The following is a 27491-nucleotide window of genomic DNA, read 5'->3' as shown; positions in this document are numbered from 1 at the left end:
AAAATCCAGACTTTAAAAAGCTTTTCCTACTATTGGACATATCTCTGGAAGACATTTCTTTCGTACACGATTCTACGGTGATTATCAGGAGGTTTTTCGTGTATTCAATTTCTATGTAAACTCATTTCTGATTATCAGAAGAAAGCGATGTTCCCATTGTTGTCCTCCGTAGTTAAATTGATCCTACTCTTACCTGTTGGCAGAGCATCTGTGAAGAGCTCATTTTCCACGGTGGGCCGAATTTTGTGTTCTGGGCGGCCTCGACTTTTCCCCTGATCATGTGAACGCACTGACGAAAATTTCAATCGAGGGTGCGAAGATACCCGACCTAAGAGAACAGGATAACGACTATGTTCGGCAGTTCAACAACTTCAAATGAAAGTCATATAAGAAGTGGTTGAAGAAACCATAAAGAAACATTTGATAGCCATAACTCCATTACGGAAGATCGCTGCATGGTAGTAGGTCCGGCGCTTGAAGATATAATTGAAGAGACCATGTAAAAAATATTCTCAACGCGCCGGGCATGATACCTCCTTGGTGGTGTAGAACACTCACGTAGAAACCGGAAAGGATTGAAGCATAATAAATTTAAATTCCATTGTTATCCATCTATACATATACGTAGACATGACAGAATTTGGCGGCTTAATCTTTCTTGTTCTGTACTGTGTATATTTTTCAACCTTTTCGCGTGACCATATTATGCCGCGAAAACTTGCTACGTTTTTTATTACTGAAGTTTGTGTATCCTCTAAAATGCATGTAATGGCAATCTTTTTCTTATACATATATAATTGCATTTACGTTATGTTGTTATTCGTGCACCACTTAGATAATATTCGGTAAATATTTGTATTCGAAATAACTCTTATTCATAATCGAAAGTACAGAAACCTAAATCGATTCGGAGCAATGAATAAGTTTATCCATCACTAAATTATATAAACCTGTACTTACTTGAAGGTGATTGCAATGTAGAAACAGTCGAAAATGATCGGTATTAGTGTCCAATCCATAGTTATCATGTTCGCTAAAATGAAGAGCCACATTCTTAATGTCATTTAAGTCCAGATTCATCCCCTGCTTATCCTAAGGGGGGAGAGGTTCAATACTTGCCATAGATATATATATTCGCTCCGTGCACAGAATGGGAATTTCAGCTAACAATAAATATGTCACTATAAACCCAGAGAACGTTTAAAATATAATGTAAACACTCATTGACTATATATTTTTAGTAGATTGACTCATTTCGAAAAATGTTCTAAAATATTGTTAATCTTACTTCATGTTATTAATGTTGCATCAATTGTAATTTTCATTTATCAACAGATTGGTATGTGGTTTGTAATTGCAGGTATGAGCGTGATGCACGTCTGTTGAAGTATATACTTAATTCAAGAGTTCTTTTAGAAGTACAGGGTCTATATTTTGTAAAATGATTTTTCTAAGACCCAGAGTTGGACTACTAACGTTTGCACGAAATGTGTTCGTATATACAACTGATTTGACCTGTTCCAGTTGTTTAAAAGAGAGGAACATTATACTTCACTGGCAAAACAGTTGGTGGTTGAGTAAGTCATTTACTTCTAGACATTTCCTTCGACCTTGTGAAATGTGTTTGAAAGTAAAAAGTGCGTCTAGTGATTTTTTGTCAAACTGTAGAATGAAGGGATATTTTTCATATGCATGCAGCCTGCAAAGGTTGCGATTCTTGGATCGTAGTTCGGCTTATTTAGTTTATCATGTGAAATATAGTCGAATGCTCAGTAGCAATCAGGAAGGAGAGGAATCTGTTTCTGAAGTGAAGAAAAGAAGTAGATTAGGCAACATGATTCAACAGAAAACAGAAAAACTCCGACAGACTGAGGAAAGACTCAAGCTAACGGGACAGTCCTTGTTGAAAGACATACAGGAAGCCAAGGAGAAAATGAAAGAGAGGGTGGAAAATGTAATTGAGGTGAGTGTTACCATCATTCACTGATACAGAGGAAGTGATCAGTGATGTATTTCATTATACTTTACTATTTTTTTCTTTTTTTTTTTCTATATGAACATTTTTTTAGTAAGGCTCATCACGAAGATCACTTTTTTGAATTTTAGTAAATAGCTTAAAGACAATGAAGAGTATGGTATCAAAAATGGGGAAAGTGAACCAGGTAGTATCTATGAAGTACTGTTAAATAAACTAATAATTGTTTCCATATCTTTCATTATAGGCCACAAATTTGTGATGTAATAATGTTGGGGACCTAAATTTATAATTACGGGTCTTGAAAACAATTGTTAATTCATATAATAGCATTTTCTAAATATTATTTGGCTCATTTGTAATTTTTTAAAGATTCTTCATTGTTTTCAAATTATTCATTAAAATTCAAGGAAGTAGAGGTTGAGTTTAGCGAAAAGTCTTAAGTAAGTCTTTTTCTGTTACGACCAGATCTGCCATTGCTAGAGCTAATAATTGTCGAAACACTGATGCGATACAATTGTAACTTCTTAGGAATTTCAATTCTGTTATTCAGTAGGACGTTCCAGCAGAAATTAACACGCTGAGTTTGATTAAATGATACGCAAATCTGTCACGTTCGAAGTAATAATCATCCTATCTTTCAAGAGTACTGTAATCTCATTTTAATTGTAGGGTTGTTGTATGAAACAAAGGAATATCTTGTCTCCATCTTTCAGAGTTTTGATTACTAGCCGTAATGTCTTCCTATTTTATAGTGGAAGGTTTGGGTAGTTTTTTTTTTTTTTTTTAAAAAAAAAAAGAACAAAATTAGTTACTTTTTCAAATCAAACTTGACGAAAGTTTATATCAGTACAATTTATTATTCAGAATTTTATCATTAAAACTAAAACTGTTGTTTTAAAGGTACAGAATCGTACGAGTGGGCTTCACTTGTTCTTCAAATGGTGGTAGTGTAGCTAATTTTCTAACGATGGTTTTTATGATGTTTTATAATGTCCTTTTGGTGATCTTTCTTCAGCTTTTTCAACAATTTATTTTGTGTTCACCTAGTAAACTAATAGTTAGTCTATAATACTTTGTAAATTACATAAAGAATATTGCGCACAGGTAGCTGTTTATATACGCTCAATAAAAACAAGAAAAAAAGTTTACATATGTTCAAAATCTGCTATTTTTTCTAAGTTCGAGTTGCGGCTGAAATTGCATCTTGCACTTTCATAATTTGATCAATGCAAGTTCGAATTCTACCATTGTTATGGATTTAATTGGCAGTGAATCTTTGTATAAGCTATCTATGAGCCCAGTTCTCTTCTTCCTATTTAAATACAAAATTTACAGTGATAGTTCAGTTTCTTTTTCAATGGGCTTTTGAGTTTAAATCTAGTAATTAATTTGTATGTACATACGTTTTGTAACTAGGTTTACGAAAAGAAAAATATACGAAAATAACAGATGAATAAATCACTACAACAACATATAAAAAGATATAAAACAATAAAGATTTTTTCTTATTGACTATAGGGCGAATGTAAAGCAAATACACCCTGTTTCAAAAAGAATATAGTATTACGAAGAATTATTTTCTCCAAACTATCGATCGCTGCGCCTCGGCTCGGCTATTGGAGAAACGAATATATAGTCTAGTTTATATTAATAGCTGCTAGATGTCAGTTGTCTTTTGTTTTGCTTGGTAACCGTCATATGTTCAAAATGGCTACTCCTCAGCAGAAATCATTTTGCGTTCTTCAGTTTGCGAAGTGCAATTCCGTGATTACAGTGCAAAGACGTTTGAGGTTGAGGTATCAAATTGATCCTCCGAATGGGTGGAACATTCGTAGATGGTATCGACAGTTTGTAGATACAGGATGTGTATGTAAAGGAAAGAGTCCTGGCCGTCCTCGTGTTCCTGAATAAAATGTTGCACGAATTCAAACTCCTTTCCAACGTAGTCCTTCAAAATCAACTCGTCGTGCCAGTCGGGAGTTACAAGTACCGAGAACAACAATTTGGCGTGTTTTGACAAGTTACAGCTGTTACACGCTCTGCGTCCTGATGACAAACGCAAACATGTGGCATTTTGTAACGAGATTCTGGATGCTATTGACAATCGCATCGTGTTCAGTGATGAAGCGACTTTCCGTGTTAGTGGTCAGGTAAACAAACAAAATGTTCGAATTTGGGGCCTACAGAACCCACATGCAGTCATTAAACATGTACGAGATTCGCCCAAAGTTAATGTGTTTTGTGCGATATCCCGATCATCTGTTTACGGCCCATTTTTTCTTTAATGGAACCACGGTTAACAGTCAGCAGTATCTCGCTATGGTACAAAACTGGTTGTTTCCGAGGCTGCACGAAGACAACTTCATTTTTCAACAAGACGAGGCACCCCCTCACTGGAGTCGCCAAGTGCGTAAATATCTGAATGAACTCTACGAAACCGTTGGATTGGTCGTCAAGGAGCTGGCGACTTAGCATGTCTCAGCTGGCCTCCACGATCACCGGATTTGACACCCTGTGACTTCTTCCTGTGGGGTTTCGTTAAAGACAGCTTTCATGTACCACCACTCCCACAGAACCTGGAAGAGTTGAAGAGCCGGATCCGTACTGCCATAACATCAGTGACACATGACATGCTTGCCCGAGTATGGGAGGTATTTGAGTATCGATGTGATATTGTTCCTGTCGCTGATAGAGGACATATTGAACATATGTAATTTGAACTTGAGAGGTTCGTAATTATGTGTGTAAAATTTCATATTCGTATGTCTTCAAGTTTAATAAATATATGCATTCGAAATACGTATATTCTTTTTGAAACAGGGTGTACTTCTGAACTAAGGAATATATACGGCTAATGATCAATCAACTTTGAGGATGTTCATTTGTCCTGCCCACATTTTTTTTTTTTTAAAGTATTGCGGAAATCGAACAATAATTCTGAAATTTCATTCCATAATTATTTAGTAGTTAGAAAACATTACTTAGTGAAATAATTTGTATTGTGCATAGAGAAATAGTTTATATTGTGCATACATTCTCCATTTGCCAAAGAATACACACTCAAGCAAATCGTAACATCATACGCTTAAATGACGATCATTTCAAAAACACTGCATAGTTTACTTAGTACAATTTTGTACATAATAAAAGCAATTACGCAGAAAAGCTTAAATATTCTTGTGACTTCTGCAATACATTGAAAAAAATATTAAAGTTCGAAAGGGGCTGACGAGCGACTTCAAAGTCTATGTATGTATATATTAATTAATAAATATCAGTTTAAGAAAATAATAGATCATTTGGAACTTTAATTAATACTTGGAACTTGGACACTGGTTTCATTAAGTAAGTAATATAAGGTTGTACATATCTGTTATTTTATACACTTTCAGAGAGAGAATGTGTTGACCATCCCCAATGTATTGTGTGTGACACGAATGCTTCTGACTCCATACGTTGGTTACCTTATTCTTCATACTAACTTCGATTTAGCTTTGGGTATTTTTGCCTTCGCTGGTGTCACAGATTTGGTAAGTTCTTAATTCTTTGTATTGCCTCAATAATTTCGAATTGTTTGCGTGTGTTGCAGGTTGCGTAACACTCAATTTAGTTTTCATTTGGCTTTATAGAGTGGAGTGGATTCATTCATATTAATAATATGACGGTAGTAGAATACAGACTTTTTTTTTTTTTTAATTAGTTGCATTTTACAATACTGATTCGCAAACTTCTTGCCGCTAATAGTCATGTTTAAAGAAAATGTAATACACAATAGAATATTATTTGAATATTGAGGACAACTCTAAATTTGCTCAGTCAACCCATGTTTGTACCTTCCAGACTCGTCTCTTCTTTGGTGAGAATGTAAAAAAAACAAAAGAAAGAGAATTCGAATGAGTTTAAATAAAGCTTCGCTTGATAAATTAAGGGAATTGTTGTTGTGATGGTGGTGGTGATGATATTCGTAATAATACTAATAATTAGTAGTAGTAGTAGTAGTAATATTATCACTAAACTATATCTCGAATTAAACCGGTTTTATCTTAATAACCTGATATCCGTCTCTACCAAATGCAGAATATTGAAATAGTCCTTCAAAGAGTTTCCTGTTCATATGACAGGTGTCCAAAATTATTGATTTTTGTAGGTTTGTTAAAATATGTTTTGCGTTTATCTGTTCCAGTTGCGTCACAGTGCTTTGAAGGACAATGTTTGTTGCTGACTGGTTTTATCGTAATTTTCTAACATTTTCATGTGTTTTTGATTTCGTCTGCCACGTCTTTACACTTTCTAACTTTTGTACTTTAGATGTACGTTTACTGTAAGTGCCACTGGTACATCTATGAGAATTCTGCTTGATCTATTTTATTGATGATAGTAATGTTATGAATGCTTGCAGGTACCGTTTCGTCAATTCTAATTTCTTGATTCCAGGATAGTTCTTATCACTTTCAAGTACTGTTTTGGCTGATATTGTAGTATGATGTAATATCGGTAATTATTTGCATGGTAATGCCAGAAATTGATGAGTAGTTTTTGCAACATTGTTTTGTCTTTTCATAGTCATGGATGCCATTATGCAACACTATCACCACTATTATTATTATTATTATTATTATTATTATTATTATTATTATTATTATTATATTAGAAGATTAAGAGAAATTTAAAACCAGGAAGGTTAAAGAGCAATGTACTGAAGGATGGAGAAATAACCATGACGGAAACTGAAAATAAAATGAAAATACAGAAAAAAACACTGAAAAAAGACTATATGTGTAACAGCCTTCATTATCTCAACCATAACTAGTAAATTGACATGATTTCGGTAGAAAATTTTGCCAAACAATATATTTAATATTAGACTGCAAGGAAAAGCGGGTATATGTAAATTTCTTGTGTGGTTTACACTAGAAATGGTGAATAGAAGTAGGTATGTTAAGATCTCAGAGTGAAAGCAGTGGCAATCGTTGGACATCATTAAAATCAACAGAAGGATCTATCTCCCTATGTAAGTGCATTCCGCGGTGAGTCATTATATTGTCCGTCTTGATATATGTCCGTCGGTGACTGTGTCAAAGGGTCAGTTTGCTCGATTTGATCAAAATTAGCATTTAGGTAAGTAATATGATGGTCTAGTTAGGTGCCCTAGTAAATTTAGTTAAGATTGGGTAAGGCCAAAAGTTGAAATAGAGAAATTCTTGATATGATCTTAAAATTAATAATAATAATAATTGAAATTATTCCTAAGCTACGAAAGGGAGGAGAGCCACATTGAAAGTAGGGAGTGACGATAGTTTACAAAATAACAAAATATGACCATGCTCGAATGATTTCTTTATATATATATATTATATAAAATCCGTGTACTTATTCGTACTAGAGCCAGAATGCGTTAAGCGTGAATCGTACTGCGATTGTTCTCTCTAAACATATTTGTCGATGTTTATATGGAAGGTGTTTATACATTACCAATGTATACAAATCAAACATCTAAAGAATTAAAATTATTAACATGCGGGAAGTAACAACTCGTGCTGTTGACTTGTCCACAGATTTGAAATTAGCATTATCTTTCTTTTCTAGCTAGATGGCTGGATTGCAAGAAATTTTGAGAATCAGTCTTCGAAAATGGGGAGCTTCCTTGATCCAATGGCAGACAAAATTCTTGTAGGCACGCTATTTATTTGCCTTACTTACGTTGGCCTTATTCCAGGTATGTAGACTACATCCTTCTGTTGATTGGATAAAATTTATCATAAGTATTAACTTTTTACGTTATGATGCTCAGTGTATATATGTTTAGATTATTTACAGCAATCACCATATAAGTAGCGTAGATGTGACATGGATGAGCAGTTTTTTGAAACACATGGCAGATAGTTTAACAAATATGTGCTGTGCTCCCTAAATATCCACAAGAACAATTTTTTAAAACACATGGTGGACGGTTTAACAAATATGTGCTGTGCTCCCTAAATAATCCACAAACTATTTATCGTTTGAGTTTGAAAAAGGGGTAGATTCCCTGTGAAATTGATTGCGCAGACTACAGTAGTTAAAGTTTACTGTAAGATTAACGGTCTAAAAATAAATTAGGACATCAGGGTTCCTTGACGAACTGATGCCCAGTTAGACCTACAGCTTAATCATTTACATACTATAAACTAGTGACTTACCAGTCCATATAGTAATACTTTTATAGATATGTGCTGGTGAAATCGTTTCCTTTATTCAATGCATCTTAGTCATTAAGTGTTTTTTTCCTTGTTTAGAAATAAATACTTAGAAGTTTTATATAAGTGTGATAACTGTTATGATGGCGAAATAGTCATTGCTCGAAACCAAAGAATGAGTAAGGTAATATGGAAATCCAGTTAACAAATGAAATTCGAGTACCTTTAAATAACTGAACCAGTATTGTTGTAAATGCTGGTGTATATATACTCTTTTGAAAACAACTTAAAGAACCATATATTGAAGTTTCTCAATCCGAACAAAAAAATTGGTAGTGAAAGGGTTTAAAGCAGGGATGCAAATAACCTCTCGCCACTCGGGAGGCGAGTGGTTCATCGGTGCGGGTGAGTTTCTAATATGAGTATTATTTAATTAAAACAGTAAAGGCTATAAAAATCACGATTTCTTTGTTTCATTTCGCATGAAAAAAAAAAAAAAAAGGAAGAAAGAAAATTGGCAGGGCTGTGAAAATTCGTCTGCTTGTACTTGCTATTGAAATGCGGAAGTATACATTATTAGTTTGTGCTCACGGAGCCAAAAGTATAAGAATCTGCGTACAGATAGCGGGCGAACACTCGCAATCTCGACAAATTAGCACAGTGACTCTACTGAGCGAATGATACTGAAAACTATACATCTGAGCTGTGTACGGCATTAGACACAGTCAGTCTTGCATTACGCACAATTGTTTTCGTCGATTGTGGTGTTGTACATGTTTTTGTCGGCAAAAGCCCGGCAAAATGCCGAAGCAGCAAAAAATTTCAGCCTTTTTTAGGCGTGGCAGTTGTAACACACAGGCAGACTTTGTACCGTCGTCTTCAGTAAATGTTCCGACGACTCCGCGTGCTTTTGCTAGTTCTAGCAGCAGTGAAACATCAACAAGTGGAAGTAGGTCAACCCAGCAGTCACTCGTCCGTTCTGACAAAACAAGGGAAAGTAGTGCTTTACAACCCTCAGCAAACTGTGTAAAACATCATCAAGGTAGGCCTCGTCTGATTCAGACTCACTGGTGTCAAAAATTTTTGTGGCTTATTAGTGAGAATAATGTACTTTATTGCAAAGTGTGCACACAGTTCAGAGATATTTCTGATCCAACCTCCAAGCTTGTTATGGGTTATTCACCACCATGTAAAGTAGAAAGTCTGAAATTCCATGACAAAAGTGACAAGCATAAGAAAGCCACTGAAGCAAATGAAGCCAAAAACGCACCCTTCTTAACACCAATGGGCCAAGCAATTTTGAAAGCAAACTCGGAACTGGTTAATCAAATGTGTCCATTTCAATGCAACGTATTACATAGCGTATCATGCGAAGCCATTTACGGACTATGAGAAACAGTTTGAACTGTTGAAGAAATTGGATGTAAAAGTGAATGAAAAGTATGTCAACAGAACGCAGTGTACGAACTGTTGAAATTATTTCAACCACAATCAGGGACGACATGCTCAACGACATTCGGAACTCTCCCTGTGTCTCTATATTGCTTGATGGTTCAACAGACGTGTCTAATGAATCATGTGTTGTGATGTATATGAGGTACTTAAAAAAAAAAAAAAAAATTCTCTGGAACCCTTAGCAAGTGAAACACCAGAAGGATATTACAATGCCCTCATCGAAGTGTTTGAAAGGTATCAGTTGCCATATAGAAAACCTGGTTGGTTGATAGGCATCGGAACTGATAGTGCTCCAAGTATGATGGGTGAGAAGGGTGGTTTGGGCAAGAAAGTCAGAGCTATATGCCCGCAGCTAATGCAAATCCATTGTGTTGCGCATCGTTTGCAACTAGCTGTTCTGGATGCATGCTCAAAAGTTCAATTTATCATCAGTGTGAAAGAAATATTCGTGCCATTTTTAAATATTACCATGATTCACCGAAAAAGCTTCGACAACTTCGAGTAACAGCTGCAGTACTAGAAGAGAAAATTGTGAAACTTCCCGATTTATATAGTGTGCGATGGGTAGCAAGCAAGAAAAGAACTTTAGAAGCGCTACTTAGAAGTTGATGTGCAGTTAACAACCCACCTTGAAAACAATCCTGCAAGGGTGAAGGATGCATTAACAGCAAAAGGACTTCTCAACTTTATGTTGAAGTACAGATACGTCAAATTCTGCCACTTCTTATTAAACTTTCTTACCATTTTTTCTCCAATTTCTGAGCCGTTTCAGAAAGAGAAGATATCTCTCACACAAGTCAACCATGCAGTGGAAAGTGGTTTGCTGAAATTGGAAAAGCTATTGCAAGAGAAAGGAACAATGGAGGAACAGTTCCATAGAAATTTTAACGAAAATACATGTGAATTTCAGAATATGAAACTCGAAGATGTTACCATTGGGAGAAAAAGCCTTCAAAGCTGATCGTGAAGCAATCATTAGACATGCAATCAACTATCTCAAATCAAGGTTCTCAACTGAAGATTCGCCCATTCTCAGTCCATTAAAATGTTTTGACACAGCCACATGGCTCACTGGTAGACAACTAGCTAACTTTGGAGATCAAGAAATTAACTGTGGCAAGACATTTTAAAACAACTGTCTGCTGTGAAGGTGAAAACGAAATACCGTCAGAAGCATTATTGGATGAGTGGTTCGACCTGAAGCAGTTAACAAAGGACTTACCGTTTTTCGACATGTGTCACCACGCCATTATTAATTTTAACACCACCGGGAGGTTTAAATTACTGGGTCAATTGATGTCCGCAGTTCTGTGCCTGCCTGTATCAACAAGTTCATGTGAACGTGGCTTTCGTTGTATGAAACTTGTTAAAATAATCCACCGTTCGTTGTTGACACCAAAAAGTATGAGCGATCTTTTAAATATTTGTCTCAATGTTGAAACAGTGACAGACTTCAATCCCCTACGTGCAGTGCAGCATTGGTTAACACAGCAAAACATAGGTCTGACTAATAAAATACCTAAAGTAAGAAAATGATTTCTATTGTGAGATGTGGGCTAGTAACATTTTTCTTGGGCTACAAAAATGTTGTTGCTTATTTGCATCCCTGGTTTAAAGCATACAAAGTAGTTTAGTACATAAAAGGATAAGTATATTTAATAAAATCCTTTCTGTGATGTCCTTCACGTCCTGTACTCATAAATGAAATATCTTTCTTTTTTGAAAATATGTATTTGGAAGGAAAAAAGCTCAGATATCTCTCATTCCTTCTCAATTATAAATTATTGGTTCTGTAAGTTATTCCTTAAATTTACAACTGAGAAATTGTGAACGTTACTCCGTATAACCACTACAGAAGTAAATATGACAAATTAATATGATATAAATAATATCAAAGTATATTAAAAAATAACAAAGAAAGAGTTTCAGAGAAAATAATCTAGCTTTTGGTGGATTTACAAAATAAATTGTAGAGTGTACCATACATTTTGTAGTTTTTTTTTTTTTTTTTTTTTAAATATTGTTTCTATAATCTAATTAAAACATTTTACTTTTACAGTTCCACTGACTGGATTGATAGTTGCCAGAGACGCTGCACTTGTAGCGGCAGGGTTTTATATCCGGTACCAGTCACTTCCTCCGCCGGTATGCAATGCTTTATTGTGTTTTGCGGTTTAAATTTTAGGGTAGGGAATATTTTTGGAGTCGGATAATAGCTTTATTGTAACCTTTCTTGTAACACTCTTGATTATACTAATAAAAAAGTTAAATTAAAAGTACCTTTGAGACAAGATTTCATGTACAACGTCTAAGGTATATTAGGATGCATCGTATGTATCTGCCATTGTTGGCAAACAAGTTGAGAAAGTTCCATGCATCACAATCTTCTAATAACATATACACCTTTACGTAAGAATTGCTCTCTTTAATACAATCTATCATTGTTAATGTGTTCTTTATCCGTTTCGTTTCCCTTGCACTAATCATAGCATTACTCAAAATACATATTTTTCTCGAATAGTGCTCAGATCATTTCCTTCTCCAACTTTTTAAGTTTTACTATTCTCACCTCATACTTTTTCACAGTACCCCTTTTTTAAATAACCAACTAATTCAATATCCTTGCATCGCTTTTCTTAGGTTCATGTTTCCACGTGGTAAGGTCAGTGCTCCACAAAACATTTTATGGAGTCTTTTTCCTAAAGGCTTCTTTCGCCATTCCTGTCCTTGTTTTTCTTTCCCTTAGCACATCATATCGTGACTGTTAATGCTATTTAAGAATGGAAGTCTACCCATCTGTTGTGCTTTCTTCTATACTCCCGTAATTGTTATAAACTATTTCGTTTCAATCACCATTTCTTTTGTTTTTTTAACTCATTTCATGACGTAATTTTGTAATGTCATATTAATTTTTGATTGATCAAATTTTTCAACAAGGGCTCCATAATATAATAGCCGTATCATTTGCACATAGAACTTCAACCTCCTATCGAAATACCGTCTCGGTGTAGGCCCTTATTCGCTATTTCTTCTAAATACAAATTAAAATCAATAGCATTTCTCGTGCTTTACCTCTCCAAAATCCAAATTGTTCCTTGTCAAATTTCTAATTTTTCTTTCATAAATCTTGTGTTTAGTATTGGAAGTATAATTTTTGCTTTGTGCGATATGAGACTAATAGTACTGTGCTCCTATAGTATTTTTTTTTACTTAAAAATGTATGTTGTAAAATCGCATTCCTTTTCCAAGGAAAAACTAATTTGCTTCTATAATTTAAGACAATTTAATTTAACATGAAGTAGTTTACTCTCCTTGATCAGTTTGATCATAAATTGTTGATGTAAGAAATGTAAATGTAGTAGTAACAGGAAGTAGGAAGAAGAAATGAGAAAACACTGATGTTTAGCGTAGATGTCAAAGCAATGTTTCCCAGCTTAAGAAGGGATTATATTTTGAAGGTATTGGAAGAAGAAATTGAGAATAGAACAGTAAGGAAATGGAAGAAAGATAAAGTGATAAAAGCATTAAAACTGATATGGGAGAACAGTGTGTGTACGATAGGAGAAAAATTAGTGAAAATAAAGGAAGGACTAAGTATAGGATCGAAATTAAGCCCAGTGTTATCAGAAATTGTGATGAATAAATGGGAAGAGAAAGTTAAAGAAGAAGGAGGCGAAAGACTGATTATGTTTTGCAGGTATGTGGATGATTGTTTAGGTATTTGGAAAGGAACGAAGAGACAATTCGAGCAATTTGTGAGAAGGATAGAAGATAAAGAAAAAGGAATAAGCCTGGAGGTAGAATTAGAGGAAGAGGGGAAAATAAACTTTTTAGATATGACAATAAGGAAAGTAGGAGGGAAATTTGAAACAACATGGTATAGAAAACAATGTTCAGCAGGTGTTTATTGCCATAGAAGAAGTGATGTAGATGAAGGAACTAAAAGGAACTTTATTAGAAACATGGAGAGAAGGATAAGAATGATAGACAGTGATGATGAGAAGAGAAAAGAAGACATAGAACAGTTTCACAGTTTATTAATGCAGAATGGATATAGTAAGGATATATTGAAGAAGAATAGCAAGAAAGAAAAGGGCAGAAGGAAGTGAGAGAAGATAGAGAAGAAGAAAAGAAAAGATGGTTCGGGATAGAGAGCATAGGAGAAAAAACGGAAGTCTTAAAAAACTTATTGAGAAAAGGAGGAGTACGAACGTACAGAAAAGGTAGCAGAAGAATGTTAGATGCATTGCGAACGAGGAAAAGGAAGGTAACAGAGATTCAAGTAAGTGATGAAGGGGCTGTATATAGAATTAAATGCAAAGAATGTGATATGAGTTATGTAGGAGAAACAGGAAAGAGGTTACAAGAAAGGATTAAACAGCACAAGGACGACGTTCGATTGAAGAGAGATAGTAACGCTATATATAAACATGTAAGGGAGACAGGACATGAAATAGACTGGGAAGGCGTAGAGGGGCTGGAAAAGGAGAAAAGAAGCATTATAAGAAAATGGAAAGAGGCAGAATGGATAAGAAAGGAAGGAAGCGAGAAACTTATGAATTGGAATAGCGGACTAAATATACATGAGGTATGGAGAAAGATATTGGATAAAACAGAGAAGAAAGAAGAGATTAAAACAGGTGTGTTGAACAACGGATAGACAATTAAAAGTTTATGTTTTTCAAAAGTGAAAGTTATTCATACACAGGTGTGCCAATTAAAAGTTGAGCTCTTAAGTGAAAGTTGATCATTAAAAGTTGCATTTGTATTAATTAAAAATTGTTAAAGGAAAGGACGAATATGATTGGTTCATGGAATACCTCCTCTCACTTTAAGAAGTATATAAGCTGTAATCTTAGAAATTGTATTTCATAATGTGTCTGATGAAGGCAAAGTTAATTTGCCGAAACTGTAACGCTATTATTTATTAGTTAATATATGCTTTGGTCAGAATTTGTCTGTTCTTTTTTACTCTTTCTATCTCTTAAATATATACTACAGTTTTGGACTAACGCATAAATAATATTGGAAAAGATAAGTTTCTGTTGAAGGTAACATCCCGACGTTCATGGCAAGACTTGAAAATGTAAGCTAGGTATGCATGCACTCGACATAATCATCGGTGGATTCAACAATCAGCGTCAAATTAACAACCTTCAGATTTGTTTCCGAAGTCTCTAGTGTTACTCCCAGTTCATCTTCAAGGTGATCTGCATTGGCATTAATTTATTTCTAAATGTGAACCTTCATTTTCCTCAGAATTTAGTTATTAAAAATTTGCGCTTAATACCATCAAAATTATTATGCACTTGGCAGGCTAAGCATTGCTTAATTCAAGTACCTACTTTCTTCTCTGTGTTTTATTATATTATTTTATAAATGCAATATAATATAAAGAAATAAAATATTTACTAGATTAACAGCTTGCAGTTTATGCCCTGTATGCTATTTGGTCTAGGAATTAATTCGTGCGGGTGGACAAGAGATGGCGCAACGAACGGAGCGTCCCACAGTTCCGTGTATTCACACATGTGTTGCAAACCCCTGTCATCGCGTATCGTTCGTAGTATAGGGCAGTGGATTAAAGCGTCAACAACACCAGTTTGTAGTTAAGTGAACATGGCGCAATTTGTGCCTGATAAAGTGTTTTTGCGGGGTGTCCTGCTGCATTACTTTAACATGCAGAAAAGTGCGACTGAAAGTCATCGTATTTTGGTTGAAGTGTATGGTGACCATGCTCTAGCTGAGCGAACGTGCCAGAAGTGGTTTGCACGGTTTAGAAGTGGTGATTTCGGCTTGGCAGACCAAGAGCGAGCTGGACAGCCAAAAAAATTTCAAGACGAAGAATTGACAGCATTGCTCGAGCAGGATTCGTGTCAAACGCAGGAACAACTTGCAGCAGCATTAGGCGTTGATCAAACAACAGTCTCCAAACGCTTGAAAGCCATGGGAATGATTCAAAAGATGTCACATTGGGTTCCACATGAATTGAAAGACAGAGACGTTGAAAGACGAAAAACCATTTGCGAATTGCTGCTTCAACGACAGAGCAGAAAGGGGTTTCTGCATCGAATTATTACGGGTGATGAGAAGTGGATCCATTACGAGAACCCTAAACGAAAAAAGGCCTGGGTGAAACCAGGTGAACCAGGTCCATCACAACCAAAACGAGATATTCACTGTGCAAAGGTTATGCTGTGCATATGGTGGGATATGAAAGGTGTGGTGTACTATGAGCTGCTGCAACCGGGTGAAACTATGAATGGAGAACGTTATCGACGACAATTAATGCGTTTGAAGCAAGCTCTGGCCAGAACACGACCAGAATGGGAGAACAGACATGATAAACTTATTGTTCAACATGATAACGCTCGCCCACATGTCGCAAAACCGGTCAAAACCTATTTAGAAAATGTCGGATGGGAAGTTTTACCCCACCCGCCGTATTCACCAGACGTTGCTCCTTCGGACTACTACTTGTTCGATTGCATGAACAACGATTTGATTGGACAGCGGTTTACTTCTTCAGAAGATATCGAAACATGGGTCTCTGACTGGATCGCTTCCAAGGATGAGGACTTCTTTCGCCACGGAATCCGTACATTGCCTGACAGATGGGCGAAAGTGGTGGCTAGCGATGGACAATATTTTTCTTAAGGTATTTATGTATTTTGTGTTTGTACTACAGCTTCAATGTGTGCGTACCAACCGCACGAATTAATTCCTAGACCAAATAATAATAATAATAATAATAATAATAATAATAATAATAATAATAATAATTAGAACACAAGAATCCAATGGGACACTATGTTATCAACCTCAAGTCACATGGCTTGGGATCAAACGAGAAACGTTTATGCAAAATGTAAACACCGTTCTACTGAAGCTCTATTATAAAATATTGGAATTGATGCGTAAATTTATGTATTTCAAAACGAAATCTTCTTTCTTGTAATCCAAATTTTTTATTACTTTGAATTATATGAGGTTGTCGTTACGTGAAGTTCTATTTAAAAAAAAAAATGACAGATTTAATTTCTCGGCGATATTTCGTGATAAGTTCTTTTAGATAAATGCTAAACTTTTATAAAACACTTTTTTTTTCTCCAATAGAGAACGCTGAGTAGATACTTCGATGTAACTCATGCAACGGCACAACTAGCCCCAACATTTATCAGTAAAGTGAATACAGCGGTTCAGCTGTTCCTACTAGCCACAACACTAGCGGCACCGGTATTTTCCTATGTAGACCATCCTGCGCTTCAAACAATGTGGTAAGTGTTAAAATATTTTTATTTCTCTTTGAAATTTCAATATCTTACGTAACACAAATTATGTAAACTTCATGCTGTATATTTTAAATGTAATTGGTTAATGTAGTAGACCAGTGATTGACATTTTCGCTTCATTTAATGATTTATTCAATAGATACTTTATTTGAATTACTGAAGATGATTATGGATAGTACTCTGCAACTTGTTCTCGGTTTTTGAAATATTGTTGCAATCAAAATCTGTATTTGGAAATCTGAAACACAATACTAGTTAGTACGAAGCGTTCTACAGTTGGGGAGTATTTCGATTTAATTATTACGTCACGACTTAATTACCATAAGGAATACTTCCATAACTAACATTAGTGAACCAGTTTAACCACAGTTCAACCTCAGAAATGACGTCATCTCTACTCAAAATGGCGTCTTTTAAGTGGATGCTTCATTTCTGGGAAGAGAAAGAAGTCACTTAGTGCTAGGTCCGGTGAATATGAGTATGGCAATATTTCATGTCCTAATTGCACTGCTTTCATCATGGATGCATGGGTGGAGTGAGTTGGTATATTATCTGCCAAGGGTATATTATCACCCCTTTTCTGACCAATCCACGACGTTTCTTCTTCAGTTCCTCATAACTTAGTCAGGAGATACACAGGGTTTTTATAAAGTCTGGACGGATTTAATTTGCTTATAATTATCATAAAAATGCTCATAATGAAGTCAAATAAAGTGCAAACGGTAGCAGAAGGATTACATTTTTAGCTGGCAACACTGTTAGATAAGCGGCAACTCTGAACACGTTGAGAGAGGGAGAGGGAGGGCAAGGGTCAGTTTCTTACCAAATTCCATCCATTGTTGTTTCAATGTTGACTGTTAAAAGTAAGTTGTAAGCTGTATTGGTGTGTGTGTCTTTTAAAGAAATAAATAAATGAAAAACTCCTCTGAGAAGACTATTTTTTTACCGTATCAAAGATGGCGTCGGTGAAAGAGAAAGCGCAATGTGTTCTGTGGTACGCAGAGCTAAAATTACCAATTCTGGTGTGTCGAAAGTTCACCAAAGAGTTCAAAAAGCCGGCACCGACTGAGAGTGCAATCTGAAAGTGGCATGCTAAGTTCTTGGAGACAGGAAGCGTCCTGGACCGTCCTCGAAGTGGGAGGCCGCCAACATCGCCTGCAACAGTGAGCAGGGTAAGGGGAAGCATCATCAACAGCCCACAGAAGTCGATTCCTAGACGGTCCATGGATCACCCGACCTTACCCCCTGCGACTTCCGGCTTTGGGGTCATATGAAAACGGAAGTTCATGCAAAGAAGCCAAGTGGTTTGGAGAACTTAAAGGACAAAATCAGGGCGTCTGTGGCTGGCATTTCGGATCAAACACGGCGGAACGCTGTGAGTGGATTCCAGCGCCGCCTACGCGAATGTGTGGACGTAAATGGCGCCCAGTTGGAGGTGTGGCGGTGAATGAACTGAGCTGGTGCAGATTACAGGTAAAAATTTAATCCTTCCGCTACCGTTTGCACTTTATTTGATTTCAATATGAGCATTTTTATGTAAATTATAAGCGAATTAAATCCGTCCATACTTTATGAAAACTCTGTGTGTATATATATAGAATGCGAAATTAAATGAAGTACTAAAGAGGATCAGAAACTGGGGTACAAGGTAAGATTTTGAGTTTTGAACGATGTACTCAAGAGCACACTACCGTAATTCTAAATATTCTCTTGTAACAAATGTTGCAAATGTTCGTATCTACTCTATTTATTTATTTGCTTATAATAACATATAACTTTCTAGTTCTATAGTCTTATTCACACTGTTATTAATATGTGCTTGTGATTGTGGAAACTACAAAGGAAGAGAATATAGAAACAAAGCTTAGATGAATAGGAAAATGCGTCAGTTACCGTACAGTCACAACTTCAAATTTTGCACGTGGTTGCATACTCCACAAATTAATATACTCCATTCATACTTTGCTTCGTCGAATTTATCTCAAGTGACGTCTAAAATGCACATTCGTTTATGAGTTTTAAGGGTACGAAATGTGCGGTATTAGCTTTCTAATGTGCCTGTGTTACTTTGTTCTCACGTATTATGAATTAGAAAAACGAAATGTGAAATTTACATGTGGTGTTGGACTGTGAACACTATTACTGTACTTAGCTAAAATAGGATTTCTTGAAATAACGTTTATAGTAACTTACTTTTTTTCTTCATTGTAGGTATGTGACAGCGGTAACTACGTTGGTGTCTGGCTTGAGTTATGTTTTCTCGAAGAATACATATCACTATTTAAAACGAAGGAAAGAATGAACTTTAAAAAGTACTTCAAACGTGAGAAGTAGTGCAGAGTATCTGAGATGTCTGCGTATTGTAAAATAGGCTTTGTACAGGTGTATGAAAGTTTTTACAAGGTATAAGGTGACTTTTTTAAATCATTTTACAGACTCACTAGGGTTAACGAACTGTAAATGATTTCATACAAAAGATGTATTGTTATATAAAATACGAAAATCATGTACAAATTGTTAATAAAATATCTTTTTTATTGATGTTAAAGTACGTTTGATATTTCATTGAAAATATTTTCGCATTTTGTTCATTCATGTCAATTGGATGGAATGATAGTAAAAAGTTGGTACTTATGTAAATATATGGAGTCTGATTGTTGTTGGTGGTGTTAGCGTCCCTTTTAGCACCGAAGCTCTTATGAGACGAGGATCCACAGCTTAATAGTGGAATCCGAATTACATGAGCTCCTGCCTGAAACCAAGCCCAGGACTTTCGCGCCAAAGGTGAAAATGGACTGCACCACTGTATCTTTACGTACGTCACACTCTTAAATCTTATTATTTGGCATGTGTAATCTTCATAGTAATCTTATCTGAACATATCAATCTTTCTTCAATCTGTATCTTATATGCATTGTATTTACACATACTAACTTCCATTTTCCTTAGCAACAGTCGGTGTCATATTCGTAAGCACTTTGTATCATTTTCATATTCTAACAATGTGTCTTTGGTCTTCCTTTGGAACTTATCCTGAGTAGGGAGACGAGCATGAATTGGAAAATTGTATAGAAAAGGACAGAGAACACAATTCCATGAATTGTTACAAGGTAAGAAATTCAGTATCTGATTTACTTTGACCATCATTTGATTCACTTACGAAAGCGCATGACTGGAGTCTGAAATCCTACGAAAAATAGTGTACCTAAGACAGCAGGTAAACTAAAAGTCAACTAACCAAGCATGTTATTGAAGTTCTTCTAAAACTAAAAAGCGAAATGTAGTATTGAATTTCGGATACTATCATATCATATACAAGTAAACAATATTACATTTAAAAATATATATCCTATTAACGTATTAAGACACGCAATGATGTGTGTAGCTTTCATTATCTCTTATATCCTATAAAATTTACCTCTGAGAAACATAAGATTTCTTAAAACCAAGACTTGTAAGACACTTGCAGCAAGACCAAGACCACCCAGAAGCTGGACGTGTAAAATTTTCTTCGGAAACTCCTTTCTAAAAAAGAAAAGTGGGAGAATTTATAAAATATTCAAATTCTTCTTTCGTTATTTCGAAAGTTGTCAATATTGGGATTTGCTTATGTTGAAGGTGTGCTCTGCGGTAGAGAATTTATTCGTTAAAAATACGTCCTTCATCATTTAAAAATCCATATTTGAAGGGGAAAAGGAGAACAATTTCTACAATATCCAACTTTCATGTTTATACTGGGTGACGCCCCCAAAAACTACATTTTAAATATTAATAAAACAAAAAAGTATTGAAGATAAACACTTCTTTATTCAAAAATATAAAATGGTATTAAAACAGTTCGTTATCATCCTGTTCTATTTCCCATTCTTTGTGACCAGAAGTGTATTATGTATTGGAGTGTCGTGAACTCCTGTTATACAAGTGAAACACTTTGGATCGCTTTTATGGCGATATGAAACTGCGGTTAATTGTCGATTATGTTGGTTGCATTATACACCAGAAAGAGATTATCTGTTAAAGGCTTTGTAAGTGTGAGAAAGACCATGTCATAATCATACTATAAACATAAACAAAACCAATAATAATTACAGGATAAAGTAAGGATCTTTTGCCTAATACCAAATGAAAGCAATATGGAGCATGATAATTGATCCTTAACTGCAATGTGAAAGAGATCTTTGATAAGAAAATATCTAATGATGCGGGTATGTAATAGGACGCTGAATTAACTTATGATTAATAGCAAGATTGCTACACTTTGTTGAATGTCTTCTCGAAGTCGAATGGAGAGTTACTAGAAATGTAGTGTTAGTTAGGACGTTGTAAGTCAGGGAAATTGGTCAATGATTAAATAGAAAATTGCACAGTCGTTTCCATACCTTTCAATTTAAAACAAAACATTTTTCAAATATAGTAAATTGACCGATGATGTCACTCCTAACGAATCTTCCTTGTAACTTCACAATATATCAAGAGAAAAATATCATTGTATGTGGGTCGAACAGTGATCCATTCACTTATCATTGCCAAATAAATAATGCACTATCCTTCAGTGCTTCTGAAGAACATGCGAGAAAATGAGTCAGGTTCAAAGTATTCATCATAGAAGACCTACACCCTATTGTGGCAATTAAAAGAATACAATGTAGAAAATATGTTACACAACAGTTAATCATACAGGGTGGTCTACATGAAAATAGCTCGAGCAAATAATTGTGATAATTCTCTGAGTAATTCTGACTGACTCCGGTGTATCGCCCGATGTACTTAAGAAAGAAAGAAAAATAAACTTGCGAGATCTGTCTAGCACCGGGCCACTCGATTTGTAGATCTTTAACTGGAATTCTCTTCCTGTTCAGTTCTGGTAAATATCGCGTCGAGATTTTGTTTTCCGTGGAGCAGCGAATTGTGATAGTGGAAGAATATGTACAGACAGGGTTCAAAGAACACACTAGCGGGCTTCACTGACAGGTACCTAGGAACGAAACGCTATGTTGGGACTTCGGAACCTGGTACAAAAATGGCGTCAAACCGGATTGTGGCGAATGAGTAGGTGGAAACCAAATGTCTGAACACTGGATAACATGAAGCTAGCAAAAGTCTACTTGGAAACTATCCCAGGAAGTCTATGTGTCACGAACAACGTGTTAGTGTGTCTCTGAAACTGAAACCATACCTGTATCCAGGAACTGAACGAGCCGGTCACAGGTAGACGGGTTGCGTACTATAATTGGTTATTGACAATGATTGCGGACGATCATTTGGACCCTCTGTGCTTTACTTTGTCCAACGAAGTGGTTCCATTTATTGGATTATGTAAATGCGCAGAGTACGCGGCACTGGACTGCTGAGAATCCACATATTCTGTACGAAACTCTCTTCCATGACCCCCTCCCCCCCCCAAAAAAAAAAATAAAAATAAAAAATAAGTGATGCACAGAAGCATGTGTGGGAGTCCAGTTTTCTTTGAATCAGTAGTTTAAAAATGTTTTTTATTGTGGCTTTTTGCAACAGCTTTACAACAAACTGGCACTATAAGAAATACTTGGTTACTATTTCCAAAGAGATAGAGCCGCGTATCACTTTAAATGAATTCTTGGCGTTGAGGCATGAAAGTTTTACAGAAGAGTGCACAGTAAGCACGTGGTTGTGGCTCCCTCATTTCCCGGATTTGTCCTGTGATTTTTATCTCCGGTATACTTAAGGCAGATGTACGCAAATAACCTTATGTCCTTTATGAACTACAGCAAAACATTATTTAACACCATTCGGAGCATCACCCGTGAAGAGCTAAAGACAATCTTACCCAATATGCTGCGACATGCGCAGAAATATCTCGGATCATGTCGCAGCATATTGGGTAAGATCGTCTTTAGCTCTTTACGTGTGATGCTCTGAATGGTGTTAAATAATGTTTTGCTGCAGTTCATAAAGGACATATTGTTATTTCAATTAACCTTAAATTGAAATATCGGAATCTCTTGTAACATGCAAGCAAGCCAGTGTTTAAATTTTCCTACTCTTTTGGCCGGTATATTCCTACCGAAATTACCATGCTGGGCTACTTTTATGTTGTCTACCCTGTATTTTTACAACCCAATCAGCAGACTGTAAATACAAAGTCAAACTGGCCCAAAAGGCCAGTAATGTAGCAAACGGACTATTTCACACGGAGGCCGTCAGTTCAGTCAATTTTTAGTCGCAGTAACAATCAGTACTCAACAACGTCTGATACGTAAACTTGGGCATAATGCTTCAGTAGCAACTCAAAACATTTGTCATACGAAAGAGGAGGATGGAAGTTTCGTGCAGGTTGTAAAAATGTCGAAGATCAGCCAAGGTCCGGCTGTCCCCAGCTAACAGATTCTGACGTCATACAACACGCCATTGAAGAAAACCCATACACAAACACGCGACAATCGTCAAACCAACTTGGCATGTCTCAGTTCACGAACTCGGGAAAACCATCAGGAGCTGTCGTATTGTGCCACATGAGTTGACCCAGCTCAGGGACGGAAGAGAGTGGATGTCTGCCGACCACTGCTGTAAAATGCGCATGATGTAGGTTTTCCTGAAACGGATCGTCGTGTGTGACGAAAAGTGGGTGTTTTTCCAAAATCCAAATGCGCAAAAACTGTGGTTGAGCAAGGACCAACCAACTTCCAGAACCGGTCGTCAGAGCCGTTTTGAGTAACAAGTCATAGTCTGTGTATGATAGAACTACGAAGAGGTAACTCACTTCGAGCTTGCTCGTAACGGCTGTACCATCAACACCGATCTTCTGAACAATTAGAGCAGATATATGCTGCACTACGCCAAAAATAACTTGTATTGGTGAATTGAAAGCGCGTCCTACTGCAACAGGATAACACAAAATTATACTCAGCTCAAGAAACGCAAAATAATAATAAATAAAAACGTAAATAATAAACGATCAGGAACTTGATGTCACAAGTCTGTCCCTGTCCTTTCTGATTACTAACTGTTTCGATCCATGACGCACTTCCTCAAATCACGATGCTTCACCAAGCAACGATGGAATTCTTCGCCTCTAAGGTCAAGACGTGGAATCTAGGAACTGGCAGGAAGGTATTGCAGACAGTTCAATACGATGTAGTATTTTGTTATCAGAATATTGAAAGACTTATGACTCTTCCCTGTAAAATGATATTTACAATATTTCAAGCTACATTAGTAGGCTCTATGTAAGAAAAAATATGAACTGTGCAGATATAAGCAGAAAAGCAGTACTGTTAGTAATTCATAAGTGAAAACTTCCATGCAAATCATAAGGAAAACACTAAATAATGTTTCTTTAGTTAAATTGTAACGTTAACAGTTCGAGTGTCCGTATATCTACGTCCATACCTGATCTTTTTCTTACTACTAGTTTTACAGTAAGGTTCATTTGTGCTGAACATGAAATTTTTCAACATTGTAGTTATTTTATTTTCGTGCTACTGAATTTTTAATATGACAATCTATTGTCTATTCCACGTCAAAACCTTTGCCGCAAATGATTTTCTTTTAGTATGGCATACGACTGCACGCAGTGTACACAAAGCACACTGAATCCACAACAACGTGTCCGTAACACTTTTATCGTAGTATTTTTTCCCACAACATACGCAGAAATGAGGATCACCATCTGACAACTTTGTTTCTTTCTGACAAGAAATTTCGTATCAGTGGTGCGAGCGATACAACTAGAAATAGCATCAAGAGTTTGTGGAGTTGTTTGTCGAAGTCGTCAGTAGTAGTAGGAGAAACCTTTATTTAGAAGTACTGTAATTTACTAGAATCTGCAATTGGGACTACTATTGTTTAATAACTTAGCATGTGCCTTATTTCCATGATTGAACTACAGATCAACTCTAATTCTTGAAATAAATTCGGATGTTCGTCATTGATGTCTGAAGATGTTCATATGAGAACGTCGCCCTATGACTGTCACTTTGACCAGCCATTCACTCGGATCATCATAGGGAAACTAGAATCACACACACACTTGACACCACTGGCTATGCACACGTAACTTTGCGAAAAATCACTCTAGTCGGTCATTATCTCTCCGGTAAAACCAAGGATGGGAGAATAGTGTTGAACACAAATTATACCTGAAATCATGAAGTGTTAATCTTTTATAATGTTCTCTAGAAATTTACATATTTGCACTTTCTCTTTGTTAGTTTTTATGCTCCGGAAAGATGTCCGATGAGCAATCTAAGCGGTAAAATGTGGCATATACACTTTGAAAAAATAACTGCCAGGATGGATCCGGGGATGAAATGATTGTTCATAATAAATTAGTCGCATGAGGCCGAATAGTGTTTAGAACGGAAACACCGTACACTACACAATGCTGTGAATGATGATGACGTTCACCTGTTGTTCACTTAAACCATTTATAAATAGTAGTTATTCACTATGTAATATTGTAACAGGTGGTAAAGAATAAGATGTTTTTTGGTAGCGAGTAAGAAAGCCACTGATATGGGCCTAGTGTAATACACAGAATGAATGGTGATGGTAAGTATCGGACAGTAAATAGGCGTTAAAGAATGCAAAAAGGTTAGGTGCTTTATAGTCTTTTTCTCCACAATAAGACAAGCAGGAAGAGCGCTGCTGTTTTTATATTGCTGTATGGGAGTCTGGGCAGTATATAGAGGCGAGAATATAAACAATGAAGTTTTTGGGTCTAATTGTCAGGAGCTTTCCATTTTCGCGCAGTGGAAGATTCTATTTTCCAGTAGTAAATCTTAGATTTTGATCATCGTCGTTGTTGTTTGGTGCACCATTCCGTCTGCCGTTGCCGGAGCAACAGCTCCGAGAAGGCGGTTGCTGGGAGACGAGATGAGATGGCGTGCCATGTTGGATTGCACATCTCCTAAGAATATCACTGGCTTCATTCTCTGAAGTTGCGGTGACCCGGGTAGTCCAGTAATAATATGAAAATTAGTTGAAAAAAATCTTTATAAGCATGGGACTTTGTAAATAGATGTATTAAGTTGCATTGTAAAACATACTAAAAGTCCTCAAGAATCGCAAGTGTGCTACGGCCGCCATATTGGAAAATGGCGGCCGCAAGATAAGATATGGTTCTAAAGTTGCGGTCAGTTTAAAAAGATTCTTATAAGCATGGAACTTATTTTATGGATGCATTTCATTAAGAGTGAAAACCATCCTTCAATTTAGAAAATTACAGGTGTGCAAAGGCTGCCATATTGGAAAATGCCCGACACAATATGTAAAATTCATATGAACTTGTAACTAGAAGAAAACTTGCAAAAATGGGATTTTGAAAATAGATATATTTAGTGGTAGTGAAACACAAAGCATACTTACAGCCATCAAAAGTTGGAACTGTGCTATGGCCGCCATATTGGTAAATGGTCACTCTATTATGAAAATTATTGTATTATGAAGCTACGATCAGTTTGAAAACTTTAAAACATAAGTTTTGTGAATAAATGCCTTTAGTTGTAATAAAAGCACAAACAAAGGGCATCTCTAGTGACTCCGTACTTTCTTGATCGGTGAGTACCAGGGTCGATATGGGTATGTGGAGAACCAGTAGGATCTATATTTTACGAATACGTTGTCTGTATGTCACAAAGTGAGGTGTGTTCGAACAAGGAGTCGGAAAACCGATGGAGAGTACTGACAGTGTTGAAGTCATTTCACGGGTCACCGTGCGCCATTAGAAATGCTTCCGATGGAGACATTTGGATCTATTCTCATCTCCTGACTCTGCTGCCTTATTCTATGCCGCACATTATCCACGAAACCACAGAGATTCAGCAGGACCTTCACAAGAAGTGACGAGAACCAGCCCAGAAGCATGGCTTTTTTTTTATTCGTGGGGGCGCGTATCTCCGGTGACCGACGGGCCCCTCGATCAATGTGAGTATGGGGAGAACGTGCAGGCACGCTAGTTTCCGAATATGCAAACCCGGATGTCGCATTTGAAGTTGTTCCAATGTCAGAGCCCAAAACAGCTAGTCACTGCTAATCGCTCTCGGCTATTTCGAGACCTGCGTCAGCTGAGCTTGGTGTGTGTGTGTGTATGTGTGTGTGTGTGTGTGTGTGTGTGTGTGTGTGTGTATGTCAAGGAATAAATTGAACTGTGCCTCTCCCATAACACACTCCAAACTTTGGATGTGCTCGATATCACAACCATGCCCAAGAATGGGTTCCCACTGGAATAAAACTAAGCTCAGCTGACGCATGGGTTGAAATAGCCGAGAGCGATCAGCAGTGACTAGCTGTTTTGGTCCCTGACACTGAAACAACTTCAAATGTGACATTGGAGTTTACATATTCGAAAACCAGCATGTCTGCATGTTCTCCCCATATCGACATTGTCCGAAGTGCCCGTCGGTCACCGGAAATAGGCGCCTTCATAAGTAAACAATCCTTGCTTCTGGGCCGGTTCTCGTCAGTTCTTGTAAAGTTCCTGCTAGATCTCCGTGGTTTCATGGGTAGTGTGCGGCATAGAATTACGCAGCAGAGTCAGAAGATGAGGATAGACTCAAAGATCTCCATCGTAAGCCTCTCCAGTGGCGCACGATGACCCCGAGAAGTGACCAG

At 36.5% G+C, this 27491-nt stretch overlaps 1 protein-coding gene and 1 long non-coding RNA gene across 4 annotated transcripts in view; one reads left to right on the top strand and one right to left on the bottom strand.

Annotated features, from left to right (window-relative positions):
* The window catches only part of CLS (cardiolipin synthase), a 28152-nt gene extending 8700 nt beyond the window's left edge, over positions 1 to 19452 (top strand). For all 3 annotated transcript variants that reach the window (XM_081730482.1, XM_081730483.1, XM_081730484.1), the window contains 6 exons: positions 1361 to 1963; positions 5371 to 5508; positions 7565 to 7694; positions 11669 to 11754; positions 16726 to 16886; positions 19113 to 19452. In XM_081730482.1, coding sequence (XP_081586608.1) covers positions 1442 to 1963; positions 5371 to 5508; positions 7565 to 7694; positions 11669 to 11754; positions 16726 to 16886; positions 19113 to 19203 — 1128 coding nt within the window. In that variant the 5' untranslated portion in view covers positions 1361 to 1441 and the 3' untranslated portion in view covers positions 19204 to 19452. The remainder of the gene's footprint in view (positions 1 to 1360; positions 1964 to 5370; positions 5509 to 7564; positions 7695 to 11668; positions 11755 to 16725; positions 16887 to 19112) is intronic.
* On the bottom strand, positions 2008 to 21684 carry LOC145664117 (uncharacterized). The gene is made up of 2 exons (XR_014127327.1): positions 20320 to 21684; positions 2008 to 3290 (listed from the first exon to the last, which is right to left on the bottom strand). It is a non-coding gene; the product is annotated as an uncharacterized LOC145664117 (long non-coding RNA).
* Positions 21685 to 27491: the final 5807 nt, after the last annotated feature.

The sequence above is a fragment of the Thermobia domestica genome, chromosome 11 (genome assembly GCF_964235325.1).
Source record: "Thermobia domestica chromosome 11, izTheDome1.hap1.1, whole genome shotgun sequence".
Taxonomy (NCBI): Eukaryota; Metazoa; Arthropoda; class Insecta; order Zygentoma; family Lepismatidae; genus Thermobia; species Thermobia domestica.
This window is presented reverse-complemented; position numbering and strand designations above follow the sequence as displayed.